General features: G+C 34.0%; 3 protein-coding genes across 4 annotated transcripts; all 3 read left to right on the top strand.

Moving 5' to 3' along the window:
- The first annotated feature begins 2586 nt into the window (after positions 1-2586).
- LOC111455288 (protein RADIALIS-like 1) lies at positions 2587-3921 on the top strand. 2 transcript variants are annotated; one of them, XM_023096892.1, is made up of 2 exons: positions 2587-2942; positions 3792-3921. In XM_023096892.1, exon 1 carries the CDS (start codon positions 2675-2677, stop codon positions 2915-2917), a length of 243 nt encoding a protein of 80 aa, XP_022952660.1. In that variant the 5' UTR covers positions 2587-2674; the 3' UTR covers positions 2918-2942; positions 3792-3921. The 2 variants fall into 2 exon arrangements, with proteins under 2 accessions (XP_022952660.1, XP_022952661.1); XM_023096893.1 differs by having other exon boundaries at positions 2587-2925; positions 3796-3857.
- Positions 3922-8010: 4089 nt separating this feature from the next.
- On the top strand, positions 8011-9336 carry LOC111454835 (protein RADIALIS-like 1). Its single transcript, XM_023096305.1, has 2 exons — positions 8011-8404; positions 9113-9336. Exon 1 carries the CDS (start codon positions 8141-8143, stop codon positions 8378-8380), a length of 240 nt encoding a protein of 79 aa, XP_022952073.1. The 5' UTR covers positions 8011-8140; the 3' UTR covers positions 8381-8404; positions 9113-9336.
- Positions 9337-12583: 3247 nt separating this feature from the next.
- LOC111454836 (protein RADIALIS-like 1) lies at positions 12584-13545 on the top strand. The gene is made up of 2 exons (XM_023096306.1): positions 12584-12878; positions 13391-13545. Exon 1 carries the CDS (start codon positions 12632-12634, stop codon positions 12866-12868), a length of 237 nt encoding a protein of 78 aa, XP_022952074.1. The 5' UTR covers positions 12584-12631; the 3' UTR covers positions 12869-12878; positions 13391-13545.
- The last annotated feature ends 2140 nt before the right edge of the window (positions 13546-15685 follow it).

The following is a 15685-nucleotide window of genomic DNA, read 5'->3' as shown; positions in this document are numbered from 1 at the left end:
ATATTTTTTTTTTTTTTTTTTTGTGGCTCGAAACTCCACAATTAAATGTGTTTAACTTGGAACAATTCTATGTTGCGTGACCTCCTAGGAATTTTCCTAGAATGCATGTGAGTGAAGACAAAACATATTGGAAGGACTCGTGTTGGTTTGTGGGGATCATTTTCACTCTTAAGATGCGAGTTGGTATGTGAGGATAGTTTTTACTCTTAAGATGCAAGAAGTAGGTAAATGTGACCACGTGGTAAGAGATAGTTTGTAAGTTCATCAAATTGAGTTGTCGACTCAGAATTCTCGGCCCGATTTAGCTTTCAATTCAAGGCATAGCTAGCGGCATAGGACCGACTCGACGTCAGCAACTCAAATGATTTAACATGGTATCAAAACAAATGTCTCGTAACCCTTTCATTTTGACGAACAAACCACTTTATTCTTGAACTCACATAAATTTCAATATGAATGAGTATATATGATCTCCAAAAAAAAGTGAAATCTTTACCCTACATTCTCACAAAAAGTCAATAAAACTTGGACAATAAGATACTCATATCAACATCAACCACAACAAAGATACTCATTTCTAACACGAGTTTTGAATCTTTAAAATTAATCATGAATTTAATGGGTCAAATTGAGAAAATTTACAATCAACTTTTTGAATTACATATATGATTGGGAAGAATTCAATCACATTCATCTTATATTCTCTGCATACAAATGAAAAGGACACTTCTTCATAGGGTATATAGGCTACTCTAAATATAAGAAAATGATACTCACAATGGCTATGTAGGGAAGCAATGATATCAAGATCACAAATTATGCCATGACTTTATGCTACACAACTTGGCCCAGGGCCGTCCCAACCTGCGGGCAAGACCAATTTTATTGTTAGTACAATGTTTACAAAATACTCATGAACTTTTAAAATTAGTATTAACACTCTTAACTTTTATAACAAAGTTTTTAGTGTCAATATATAGATATAAACGGTCTATCTACCATCTCATAAATCATCTCTTTCAACTTTAAGGGTACTAAAGATAAAAATTTATGAGCATTCTTGAAATGTAGTGTTAAGAATTCAGTTTATATACTGACGATTAAAAATTAGAGTATTTTTAAACTTTTAAGGGTACGTATTATTGAAATTCTAGAAAGTTCAATGTATTTTTTTTTTTAGACAAAGCTTAAAATCCACCCGTATTAGGCTGATTTTGTGTAATAAATGAATTTGTATTCTATGAGATTAAACAACCTTATGAATCAAATGCTTGAATAAGTATCGAGAAAACGTCATCTTCCTTCAAAAATTTGATTTTCTCGAGAACTGATCGTTCAATTTTTATTCGAGTGATCGATGACAGACTCGTCATGTATGTCAACGTAATGTGGTATTTATTATCTATCAATATGGGAAATAGAAGTCAAGAACAAACCATTTTCTAGCTTGAACTAAACAATTTAAGGACCACAATGATAGGGAATAGTCCCTAAAAGAAGGAGAATTAGGGATTACAAAAGATTCTAAGCATTTGGTAGGAGGGTATCTCTAAGCCCTTAGCCTATCAACTTCATTTGAAAATATTCGTTGCATAAAGTTTATTTCATGTAGTTTTCAAATAATCATCACTATTCATTTCATCTCGGAATTACTTCTACTTTTCATCTCTAACGAATCTGAAAACGATTCTCATGGCCGATGTCTTAGTCCCTTTTCGCTCTCGAAATTACTTCTATTCCTCTCTTTAAGTTTTTTGTTAATAAAAAAATAGTGAGTTTCGAATTAGAGTTCCCGTTGAAGATATGCATGGGTCGTCACAGGATCTGCTCAAGTTGTTATTGTTCGGGTTCGTGAGGGGCTTACACATACGGGTTTTGAAGTCGTGGGTTCATGATTACTGTTTGATGTGATTTGGTGCATTTGTCGATGAGATATTAATGAACCCAAGTAAAAAAAATGGTACATGAATGAACCAATGCCACATTTGAATGAAAGTAATCTTAAGGATAAGATGACAAATAAAGACTTAAAAGAATTTAAAAGCACTATCTATATCAATAAGATGCACATTTTTTTTTTGTGCTCAATCATAAGAGCTCCATGAGATACATTTGAGTGAGAACAAAACATGCTTAAGAACTCGTGATTGTCTGTGGGGATAATCTTCACGCTTAAGAACTTGAAGAACTCGTGATAGTACGTGGGAATAGTTTTCACTCTTAAGAAGTGAGAAGTAGGTAACGTGACCACGTCGTGCAGGTGAATGTCAGGACCATCAGGTAATTCGAATTTGAAACCTAAACATGAATCGTTACACAAATCAAGTAGTGATCGAGTAAAATAGAAGGTTTCCTTTCTAGTTTTATATTTTTCTTCCCAAGAACTTATTTGTTCAAAAGTTTCCATCACCTTTGGAAGGTCCTGATTCTCCATCTCCAATTGTTTGGTGTCTTTTGTTCTTAGAACATCATGTGGTTGCTAAGGACCCAAATCATCAAACTTCCCTTTCAAATTCAAAAGATTTCCCACTTCCCAATTGACACAATGAATTCCCTCTTGGCTTGTTCCTTATAAAGAGCTCCTACCATTTCTTCTCTTTACAACACAATCATTCTCTTCACTTCAAACCCATTGAAGCTTTCCATTTGTTTTGCCACAAGATAGCACTAAGCAATGGCTTCAATGTCTGCTCATGGGTCAAGTGCATGGACTGCAAGAGAAAACAAAGCGTTTGAGAAAGCTTTGGCTGTGTTTGATCAAGACACACCTGAGAGATGGGTCAATGTTGCTAAGGCCATTGGTGGAAAAACTGAAGATGAAGTCAAGAGGCATTATCAACTTCTTGTGAAGGATGTTAAGCATATTGAGTCTGGTGAAATCAATTTTCCTTATAGAAGCTCTACGAGATTGTGCTGATGAACAAGGTAATATATGTTCGATAAACGGAAATCAAAAGCTTAAGTCGATGAGTTATGATAAATTTAACTATTTATCAATATTTAATACTTTTCTTACGTGTTGGCTTAGAGTATCAGATATTAACAGAAGAGGAAATGATACTACCAGAGTTTGAATATAAGACATCCTATTCTAATATTATGTTAATATTAGGAATCACGACTCTCCACAGTGGTATGATATTATCCACTTTGAGCATAATCTCTCGTGACTTTGATTTGAGTTTTCTCAAAAGGTCTCATCGGAGTAAAAATGTATTTCTTACTTGTAAACCCATGATCAATTCCTAAATTAGTCAACGTGGGACTTCCTCCCAAGAATCCTCAACAATAGTTAAATCATTAATGAGATAACTCTTTGTTATTATGTTTATAGGGTTGAAAATTAATAAAAGATTGTTTTTAAAAATCTATTTTTGTTTTTGATATTTGATTAAAAATTCAAATCAAACATAAAAATCGTGTATAACAGCTAAGTCTACCGTTGGCAGATATTATCGGTTTTGACCCGTTACGTATCGCCATCAACCTCACTGTTTTAAAATGCGTCTATTAGGAAGAGGTTTCTATACCCTTATAAGGAGTGCTTCGTTACACTCTCCAATCGATGTGGGATCTCACAATCCACCTCCTTGAGGGCCCAACATCCTCGCTCGCACACCACCTGTTTTCTGGTTTTAATACCATTTGTAATAGCCCAAGCCCACATGTAGATATTGTCCGTTTTGGTTTGTTATGTATCGCCGTCAGCCTCACAATTCTAAAACACGTCTACTAGGAAGATGTTTCTATTAAGAAACATAATATCCTAACCAAATATTTGTTTTTTTTTCTCAGGTCGTGAGAAACATGAAGATCAATGGAGCTAAGCTCATGCAGTAATGGAAGAATAAAGGAAGGAAAACGAAGAACCATTTGCTTCCAATTGTACTTCTAACTGTAACGTAGCATTGAACGAATAAGATTTCTTGGTGTTTTCTTTTTCAAAACTATCATCCATCTCCAATTTTGGCCTTCCAAAGTTGATCAGCAAATACTACTAATAAAAACAACTAATCAATCCATCTATACATTATGATTATTATTTTCGAAGAGATCCACCTTAGACATTGTATATTTTATTTCACCTCAGAGTTAGTTTAAGGTAAGAGTTTTTAGAAAATCATATGAACAAAATACTACGTCATTCTGTCTTTAAAATAAAATGGAGAATTTCTTAAATAGTTACGAACGGAAGGAAATTGATAATCGTAACTATGTTCATTTTCAATGAGAGAGCTTTAGTTCTTGACTAATTACCAAAAGTTAATAATCAAGACTCCAATAGGGAGCCAAATTATGTGACAACTAGAGCTAGTTGCATGATCTATTGTAGTTTGGAATTAGCTCGAGCTAATTATGTTAGATAAACTCACTCAATACTGAAAGTTATTATAAATTGTTTCACTAATAATGAGGGGTATACGAATGAACTAACATCATATTCAAATGAGAATAGTTTTAAAGATATGATGATTAATAAATGCTTAAAAAATGATAGTTACTATGCATATACTAATAAGGTGCATCGTTTTTACTTTTGTTTTTCATAGTTCAATCATAAGAACTTTAAATTTGAGTGTGCTTAATTTGGAGCAATCTTGTCTTTAGTGATCTCTTAATTTTTTTTAGAAAGCATGTGTGTAGAAAAAACATGCTAAAAGAATTCGTGTTAGTTGGTAGAGATTGTGAGATTCCACATCGGTTGGAGAGGGGAACGAAACATTTCTTACAAGGATGGGTAAACTTCTAACTAGTAGACACATTTTAAAATGTTGATGGAAAGCTTAGAAGGGAAAGCCTAAAAAGAACCGTATCTGCCAATGGTGGGCTTGAGTTGTTAAAGATGATATCGAACATCAGGCGATATGTCAATGAGAGCGCTCGGCCTCCAAAGGGGTGGATTATGAGATCTCACATCGGCTGAAAAAGGGGTTAGTAAGAATGCAGGGCCTCAAACGGCTGGAGAGGGGATGTCACATTTCTTATAAGGGGGTGAAAATCTCTCTCCAGTAGACTTCTTTTAAAAACGGTGAGACTGACGACAATACGTAACGGGTCAAAACGAACAATATAATATCTGCTAGCGGTCTTTCCTGGAATGTATGGGCCAAAACAGACAATACAATATCTACTAGCGGTCTTTCCTATTCTAACTTTCATACCATTTTCTTAAAAAACTCAACGAAATAAATAGAACTCATTAATATAATCTAACCCATATGAACTCTAAAGCTAGCTTTAAAATAATGTTATATGAACCAATAAATTTTGGATTCTAACCATCCATTGTTTCTTCAATATACTAAACATGTACAAACAAAATTTCAGGATTCGATGTTAAAGTGAATCCTCTTTTTTCCTCAATAGAATCAAGTGAAGTGTGACAAGTCTTGCTATATAGCCCAAGTTGCACCTAAACATCCATATGCCTTTGTTCTTCTAGCTTGCCTATATATTCCAACACATAAATTGGTTAGTTTATGTCGAATTTAGGGCAAAAAAAAATCGAGATGGATGCATAGAGACGAGGGTTTCATTCAAAAAAATTTCTAATATGTATACGAACAAAATACTGATCTATGCAATCTTAAATCATAAATTCAAATAACTTAGATAGGTTAAGCTAAAATAAATGTAATTTGAATAAGATATAATCTGATTATGTGTTCGGTAGCTCAATTATAGGAACTCCATAGTTAAACGTGTTTTGTTTGAAGCAATTCTCGGTCGGGTAATATCTTAGAAATTTTCTCAGAATGCATGTAAGTGAGGACAAAGCATCCTTGAAAAGCTAGTGTTGTCCTAAAAACAAGGAATAAATAATGTGACCATGTCACAAGAGATGCCCGAAAATGTCGGGACCATCAGGTATTGAATTCAAATTGTGAATCCTAGGTATGAGTCGTTACAAATTTAAATAACCTAACATAACACGTTAAACCTAATTAAGTTGTATTGATTTCTTTTGTTGGTACCTAAAGAGGACATACCTTGTATACATATATATGTCTATTGAAAAAGAGTATAACTTGTACGTGCCATGAATTCTCCATGTTAAGCAAATAAAAAGTTTTGTACGTTAGCGGATATTGTCTGGTTTGACATGTTACGTATCGCCATCAGCCTCACGATTTTAAAATAAGTCTGCGAGAGAGAGGTTTTCACACTCTTATAAAGAATGTTTCGTTATCTTTTTCAACCGATGTGGGATCTCACAATCCACCCCCCTTGAGGCCCAACGTCCTCGCTGGCATATTGCTTGGTGTCTGGCTCTCATATCATTTACAACAGCCCAAGTCCACTGCTAGGAGATATTGTCTATTTTGACTTGTTACGTATCATCGTCAGGCTCACGGTTTTAAAATGCGTCTAATTGAGAGCATTCAAGTAGGTTTATTTATATCTTACGGAGTATTAGAATCTTGGATCATTAAACTTGTTCTTTATCTCGAGAGTTTTGATCTTAACACGTCTAACCTATTTTTTTTTTATTCCACATGCTAAATATGTCCCAACAAAATTTTTTAATTCTATGTTAAGGTCAATAGAATAAACTCAAATGTGACAAGATATTCGTGTAGGGTTGGGACTATCCTTGGGCAAGTTGCAGCAGTAAAGCACTAGTAGGACAACCAAGCTTTTGCGATTCTGATGCCTTTATTTGCCCTAAGCCTATTTCATATTCCAACAGATATTTAGTCTAACCCTATACCTTATGAGTTGTTTCCTTTTCTTTTATAAGTAGAGAATATAATGTGAGTATGATTGAATTCCCCCAATCATATACAATTCATAAAGTGGGCATATAAATCAATAAATTATTCCCAATTTGATTGAAGTGTACAACCTTTATGAGGGACTATATTGATATTCCAAAACTAATGGTTGTTTTTTTATATAAAATCATTTCACTTGCTAGTGTAATGCCCCAGGTCTAGGATTCGACATTTGATAACTCCGACATTTTCCAGCATCCCCTGTTTGATGGTCACATTACTTACTTCTCTTTACATGCTTCTTATGAAAATTCCGAACAGGTCATTCGACGTAGAATTGTTGACTTGGAAATTCTTATGATTGAACCACCGAAAAAAAAGGTGAACCTTACAAGAGTGTGGAAACCTCTCCCTAATAGACACGTTTTAAAACCGTGAGACTGACAATGATACGTAAGACTTTAAAGTGGACAATATCTACTAGCGATAGGCTTGGACTATTATAATGGTATCGGAGCCAGACATCTGGTGGTGTGCGAGCGAGGACACTGGGCCTCCAAGGGGGAGGGATTGTGAGATCGCACATCAGTTGGAGAGAGGGAAACAAAACATTTATTATAACAGTGTGGAAACCTCTCCCTAACAGACACGTTCTAAAACTGTGAGGTTGATGACGATAAGTAACGGGCCAAAGCGGACAATATCTACTGGATAATAACTTTCAATTCTTTTAAACCTTTCAATTCTTATGATCATTCTCATTTAAATGCAGTCTTGATTCATTTGCATAAATCTCCTTTAATGAGATGTCACAGCTAATTTCTTTTAACTAGAAAACTCATATTTATTCTCATGACTTTAACTTCATTAATATTTTGAGGAAATTGTAGCACTAGTTTTACCATACATACCCTTTTCAAGCATCTCATTCTCCTTGAAATCTTTAATAATAATAAAAATATACCTTTTAGATGGACCTCTCTCTTGTTTTGGTGTGGTTTCTCATCTTTATTCCCTAACCTACAATCATCAAACAAAATAAATTGATATGTTCTAGTTTCTAAGTATATCAATTTCTTCAAAACATCATTATAATATTGCATCTTCTCAAAATTTTGGAAGCAAGATACTGATTCTCCATCTCCCAATTGTTGTGTTTTGTCCTTACTACATCTTGTGGTTTATAAACACCCAAATCATTGAAATTCCTTTTTCAACTACACAAAAAGATTTCCCTTTACCCCCCAACTTGGTTCATTACCCTTTGGCTTCCTCTTATAAAGAGCACCAAATGAGTAGCTCTTTGGCACAAATCCATTCATCTTTTCCTTGCAAAATTTGAATTCTTTTTCAAACCCATTAAAGCTTTCCCATTTTTGTGTTGTTTTTTTAGCCAAATCTCCTCAAACTTAGCAATATCATCAATGGCTTCAATGTCGGCTCATGGGTCGGGTGTATGGACTGCAAAGCAAAACAAGGCGTTTGAGGAGGCTTTGGCAATGTATGATCAAGACAGGCCTGATCGATGGCTGAATGTTGCTAAGGCCATTGGTGGAAAAACTGAAGAGGAAGTGAAAAGGCATTACCAAGTTCTTGTGGAGGATGTTAAGCATATTGAGTCTGGCAAGGTTCCTTTTCCTTATCGAAGCTCAAGAGGCAGCTAATGCTACTCATTGATGATGATTAAGGTAAATTGGATCCACCCACCTTGAGTTGGGTCCAAATGAATTCAGATAAATAAAAATTTTATGGGTTAAGTTATTTATGTATCTGCTTAAAACTAGGTTAAGTTTGAACATAATTGAACGAATTTTTTTATTATTTATTGTTGGATAATTCTTAAGAACCATTTTAAAACTATTTAGAAGGTAATTTTTCAAAATAGATATTCAATTTGAGTGGTAAATAGACTTAAATAGATATTTTATCAGCTAATATTTTACTTTTATTAAAAATAAAAAAATTAAATAAATGACCTAAACAAACGTGAACCAATAGGACCCAAAAAAATTTATGGTTGGGTTGAGTTTATTATTTAATAAGAGTTATTGGTTGAAAAAAATGACAACTCGAACAATTAGGTTAAGGTTATGTCTAAAAAATGTCACAACCCAATCAAACCAAATGCAAAATGATCTATAAATGAACTGTGAGTTTTTCAGTATAGATTGAGAAAAAACTTTAAAATCTCAGCTTTTTGTATAGTATTTAAATGTACGATGAATGGAATAGTTGTCTGATGTCCTTGTTAAAATATTGATATAATTAAATTTGTGATGACCCGAAAGCTCGAGTTTATTTTTTTAAGCTGATGCTACATGTTTCAATAAGAACACTAAACTCAGCCATTAGTTCTTGAGTTTACACAATATTTATTGTTCCTTTGAATTTTGCAGGATGAGAAACATGAAGTTCCATTGAGCAAGCTCGTGCAGTGCTGGAAGAATAAAAAGAAGAAAGCCATTTTCTTGCTGATCTATCCATTTTTCTTTCTCTTTTTTTTCTTTTTTTCTTTAGAATTTTCATGAAAAAATTTGAAGTTCTCTGTCGTTGTATCCCTTAAAATGTAGTTGTAACACTCGAATGAATATGATTTCTTGGTGTTAGTACCACTCATCAACAGTTTTGTCTGGCCCTTATGAGTTTATTATTCAATCAAACCACCAATATTATGATTTTTGAGATTGAGGGTTTTGTGTTTAGTTTACAACATGGACAAAACTTAAAACACTTTGAATATTTGAACATTTAGAATATTTAGATTTACAATGGTTGGGTAGGCTTGAATCACTTTGATTGGAGAGGAGAATGAAACATTTTTTTTTATAAGGGTATGAAAATCTCTCTTTGGTAGATGCGTTTTAAAAACCGTAAGGCTGATGACGATACATAACAGGCCAAAGCGGACAATATCTACTATAGCGGTGGGCTTGAGCTGTTACAAATGATATTAGAGCCAAACACCACTGGGCGGTGTGTCAACGATGATGCTGGCCCCCAACGGGGTGGATTGTGAGATCCCACATCGATTGGAGAGGGGAACAAAACATTTCTTACAAGGGTACAAAAACCTCTCCCTAGCAAATGCGTTTTAAAACCGTGAGACTGATGACAATACATAATAAGCCAAAATGGACTGACGGTAGTGGAATACCGAGAGAGATGAAGATTAAGAACCCGAGTTAAGTTGTGCCAAAAGTAGCCTATAACCACATTCAAATATAGAAGTTGAGTTCTATTGCTTGTTCTAGAAGTGATCAAGAAGTAGAAAAATTGATTAAAAGCCAAGATATGCTCAAGACTTCATGCTTTTAACTTTAGTGACTACAATCATAGCTCTTTTCATGTATTTGATTTATGTATGAAAATTAGTATTGTTATGTCTATATAAAAGCTTGTCTCTCATTATTTTGAAACGTAGAGTCATTGTCATTTTGTATTTGCCTGGAGGCAATTGGGAGGAACTTTGTTGAGAGACTTTGAGTACAAAAGTATGAGAGATATACTTATAAACCCTTTGGTTATAGTGATTGGCTATCACCCGTCGATGTAGAGAAATTTCTATCTCTGAACCATGTAAATCTTTGTGTCTCTTTGTTTAATTTCTGTTCATGGGTGTGTGAGTGTGATCGATCTTTCTTCCGCTTCCGCTACAAGAAGTGGTAAAGAGCGTTGAAAATTGTGACACAATGGCATAACACTAGCTACTCAATTCAATTCGCGATTTTGAATTAGGAGATGATTTTCAGCGGTGACCCACACCTTAAACAACATTAGATCCGATTAGCCATAACCAGTAGAGTTCATAATATACAATTTCAAACGTGTTTGAACACGAACCAACGAGGGTTTCAGTAAGAACTAGTAGGCAACGATCTATTTAAACTTCTATCGGATGGAAGAAAAGTGTTTTAGAGTCTTTTATAACCTTTAGATCTTTGTGTTTTTAGCTGTAGACAAGTTTTAGATGGATCGAAAAAGAATTAAGAACGACATTGGAATAAACACTAGCTAGTAACACTAAATTATGATTTGGATTGATTAATAACCTTTAAACTAAGCTTTAGGATCATTTTTAATAAGGTTATTAAAAAAGATTTCTCTCCTTCTTAGTGAAATATGAACATATTATCATCCAACTTGAACTAAATATTCAAGGTCCATACTTGTAATGAATATAGTTCCTACAAGAAATGAAAGATTCGAAGATATAATTATTGCTTTCAATTGGAGGGAAGAATTGGGGATGATAAAGATTCTAAGCATTGGTTGGAGGGTATGTTTAAGTCCTTGGCCATCAATTTCATTTTGAGGAGATTCCTTGCAAGAGTTTATTTCATGTAGTTTTCAACTAATATTGGTCATAGCTCGAGCTATAACCCTAATATCGACTCCTATATTCATTTCTAACGAATCTCACGTTACTTCAACATGTTGTAAGTTGTCATCTTATTCTTTAATAGCTTTCTTCTTCTTTGAACACATTCATTTTGATATAGATCTTGTCAAGTCAGTGTGGAAAAATGATAAACGTTCTTGTAAAAACTTCATTGAACCCAAAAACTGACAATTTAATCTGAGAGGGAAATGACATTAGACTTGATGTTGTAATACTCGAGTAAATTATCAATGAACCGAGAGATTTAATCTGATAAGATATAAAAATGTGAGATCTCATATTAGTTGGAGAAGGGAAAGAAACATTTCTTGTAAAGATGTGAAAATCTCTCTCTAGCATATGCGTTTTAAAATCGTGAGGCTGACAGCAATACGTAATGTGCCAAATTGGACAATATTTGCTATCGGTGGGCTTGGACGGTTACAAATGGTATCAAAGTCAAATACCAGGCGGTGTGCCAGCGAGATGTTGACCCCTGCGGGGGGTGGATTGTGAGATCCCACATAGGTTGGAGAGGCGAACCAAACATTTAAAAGCATGGAAATCTTTCCCTAGCAGACGTGTTGTAAAATCGTGAGACTAACAACGATAGTAACGGGACAAAACGAACAATATTTGCTAGCGATGGGCTTGAGCTGTTACATAAAATTTGTAATATTCTATCTACATTTTAATGGGGTCTCAACTTGACTATTCTCATAGACCAACTGTTGTAACAGAAGCGGAAGCAAGATCGATCAATCTCACACACCCACAAACATAAATTAAACAAAAAAGACAAAAATCTACGTAATTCAAAGAAAAGAAATTCTCCTGTATTCACGAATGGTACAAAAGACTATTCCCCATATGCTTTGGGACTGTCCTAGCTAGCTCACAAGTTGCAACTAGCCGTAAAATAATGGCAGGACAACCATAGCTTTTATGATCCTTATGCCTTTGTTTCCCCAAGCTACGCCTATTATATTCCAATAGATATTTAGAGTAGCCTATTGCTCATAAAGTTGGGTCCTTTTCTTTTCTAGGTTGAAAATATATTGTGAATGTGATCAAATACTAAAGTTTTCAAGAATAAACAACAAATTCTTTTCAAATTGAATAAAATATATATTTCCTTTCGAAGTACTATTAATATTATAAAAGTTTAGATTAAAAATTTTGTTGTATCTAATAATTTCAATTTTTGAAATTTATGGATCAATATCCGATAATAGTAGTCTTGACCTGTTACAATGGTATCAGAGCCAGACATGAGGCCGTGTGTCTACAAGATTTTCATTTCCTAGAAAGAAGGACTCTACAAGAGATTTTGATTCTCTCACCGTCTCCAATTGTTGTGTGTCTTTTGTTCTAACAACATTTTGTGGTTTCTAAGGACACAAATCATTAAAATTCCTTTTGTAATGTCAAAAGATACCCTCAGCCTTTCCAGCATATATATAAAGAGTACCCACAGCCTTGTGTTTGGTACCCATCATAAGACTTTAGAGGCCTCTTTGATTCTAACCCCTTAATTATGGCTTCAATGTCTGCTCATGGGTCAGCTGGTTCATGGACTGCAAAGCAAAACAAAGCCTTTGAGAAGGCTTTGGCTGTGTATGATCAAGACACACCTGAGCGATGGCTCAATGTTGCTAAGGCCATTGGTGGGAAAACCGAAGAGGAAGTGAAGAGGCACTACCAACTTCTTTTGAAGGATGTTAAGCAAATTGAGTCTGGTGAAGTTCCTTTCCCATATGGAAGGTCCAGATGATTAAGATGAGGTAATATGTATAGGTTTTATTCAAAATTTAACGCGAGTTTGAAACGTTGGAAATGTCATTACAAACACTATGATAGTTTCCTTTGGATTTCACTCTTTTGCAATTCTCAATCGCTAAAACATTTTAGGATTTCTAAGATTAAATACTAGCCCTATGTAGTTTAGCGGGATCGAGAGTAAAAACCCAAGTGAGATGACAATTAATGGAGAATAATCGCGAGGGTAATTCTCACTTGTTTATAGTCGAAGTTGGTGTGGAAATCTATTTCCAGTAGACGTGTTTTAAAATTGTGAAACTGATAGTGATACGTAATGGGTAAAAATAGACAATATTTACTAGCGGTAAGCTTAGACTGTTATAAATGGTATCAGAATCAGTCACGGGAAGAGATCGTTTTTAAAGAGATTTTCATCGGCATTCTTGAGAAGAGAGAGCCCGAGGCTTGTTTGAACATTGATCAAGTTTGGTTTTTAACAAAATATTTCTCTTTTTCCTTTGTTCTTTTTCTCAGGATGGAGAAACATGAAGTTGGATAGAGGCAGCTCGTGGAGTGCTTGAAGAATAAAAGAAGAATGAACAATTTTGCTTGCTTTTTTGTGCCTTTTTAATTCTAATTGTACTTTTTCAATGGAATAAAAGGTTATTGCTTGCTCTTTTTTTCGAGGCACTTTCATATTTTTTTTAAGTCTTATTTTAAATATTTTTAAAATGTAGGAAAGAAATTTGAAAATAAACTAAAGCAATCTCACGACCAAATACAAATATAATTTATTTCAGTAAAATTTAATTAGGGATGTTCATATAACTCGATAAACTCATATGACTCAATAAATTGATCAATTCAGACTATTCAATCCAAACAATAAAAATTGGGTTGAATTAGAATTTTTTTCGGTTTAGGTTGGGTTTAATTTTTAGAAAACTGAAAAATTTGGTTCGGTTTCCAGGTTGACAATTTTTAAGACGGGTCAACCCGATCAACTTGAAAAATAGGGTTACAACTCAACCCTATCTTACTTTAAAAAAGATTTAAGAATATTTAACAAATGATGTTATTAGTGATGGGTAATGAGTTATAAATATTTGATATTTGAATTTGATGACATTTTAGTTATTAATGTAAGATATATTGTGGATAAATAATTTTTTTAAAAAAACAATCCGACGACCTATCCCAACCCAATCCGAAAATAGAGAGTTGAGTTTGGTTGTGTCGTGAACTCTATTCGGGTTACTCAAGTCACCAATCCAACAACCAAAAATTTTGAATTAATCTAAAAGATTTTTCCAACCCAATTCACGCCAACCTATGTACACCCCCAAATTCGGTAACATTCTCATACAAAATACCAAACACAAACATCGTTTATTTCGATGAAAATCTGATAATATTCTCATTCATAACTAATTTGATCATCTTTTAATCCAAAATATCTTATTTTCAAGCATCTTATTCGTATGAGTATTAAACTAAATCCGAGCTCGTTAGTGAAAAAGTGAGATTCAAAGTTCTATCTTAAAATTTTGTTCTCATGGCCAAATCATAAGCAAGGTTGACCATCCCATTCTTTCATTAGTTTGATATCCATCAAGCTAAGCTACGTGAGAATGAGATCAATTCTGAGGATAGAAGGATTAAGAAAGCTAAAATTTAAGATACATGAACTACAAAAATAAACTACAAAACCTAAAATTTAAGATACAAAAATATGACACCCGAGTAAAGAACAAATACATGAATAAACTGAGACTACATCTTAATGAGATCAATTCTGAGGATAGAAGGACTAAGAAAGGCTTAAAGAAGATGAAAGTTACTCTTTATATCAATAAGGTGCACCTTCTTTTTCGGTGGTTCAATCATAGGATCTCCATGGATAAGCTACTCGAAGGATTCGTGTTGGTCTACGGGGATAGTCTTCACTCTTAAGAAGCGAGAAGTAGGAACTTGACCATGTTGCAGGTGATGCAGGGAAATGTCGTGTGAAATCCCATATTGGTTTGAGAGGGAAACAAAACATTCTTTAGGGTGCATATAAAAACCTCTCGCTAGTAGACGTGTTTTAATATCATGAAACTGACGTTGATACATGTTTGGACCATCAGGTGCCAAAGAGATTGAATAATCGACTTTTGAGGCAGTAACTAATACGTTATTCACTAAATTATACTTAGATTTACAAGCTTAAACTCATCTTACTCCTACTACATAATACTTGAAACTTTGATCTACTTTGATCTTTAATATACATATATATATATATATATATATATATAACGACATTTTTGGACCCATGAATGTCAATATTATCATTCATAAAACCCTACAAATATGGACAAAAAAAGATTCATTGGGGTGCCATCTTTTTGTTCCCTTTTCCTTTATTTCTCTCTCTCTTAAGATTCTTCTCTCTACTTCAATGGTCTAATACATCCCGGAACGCAGCAATGATAGGCTTATGATCAGCTAAGAATGCCTCATTCAATATCACAAAAGCATTATTCACGTTAGAAACTACGAATCTCCACAATGATAATTTTGAGCATAAGCTCTCATGGCTTTATTTTAAACTTCTCGAAAAGGTCTCATACTAATGGAAACGTATTCCTTACTTATAAACCCATGATTAGTCCATAAATTAGCCTACGTAGGACTCTTCTTATAAAGGTGTGGAAACTTCTCCCTAGTAGACGTGTTATAAAATTGTGAGACTGACGGTAATTTGTAATGGGCCAAAATGGACAATATTTGCTAGCAGTAAACTTGAGCTCTTACAAATAATATTAGAGCCAAATACTGAGCGGTG

Source organism: Cucurbita moschata, unplaced genomic scaffold (assembly GCF_002738365.1).
Source record: "Cucurbita moschata cultivar Rifu unplaced genomic scaffold, Cmos_1.0 Cmo_Scf00017, whole genome shotgun sequence".
NCBI classification, from domain to species: Eukaryota; Viridiplantae; Streptophyta; class Magnoliopsida; order Cucurbitales; family Cucurbitaceae; genus Cucurbita; species Cucurbita moschata.
This window is presented reverse-complemented; position numbering and strand designations above follow the sequence as displayed.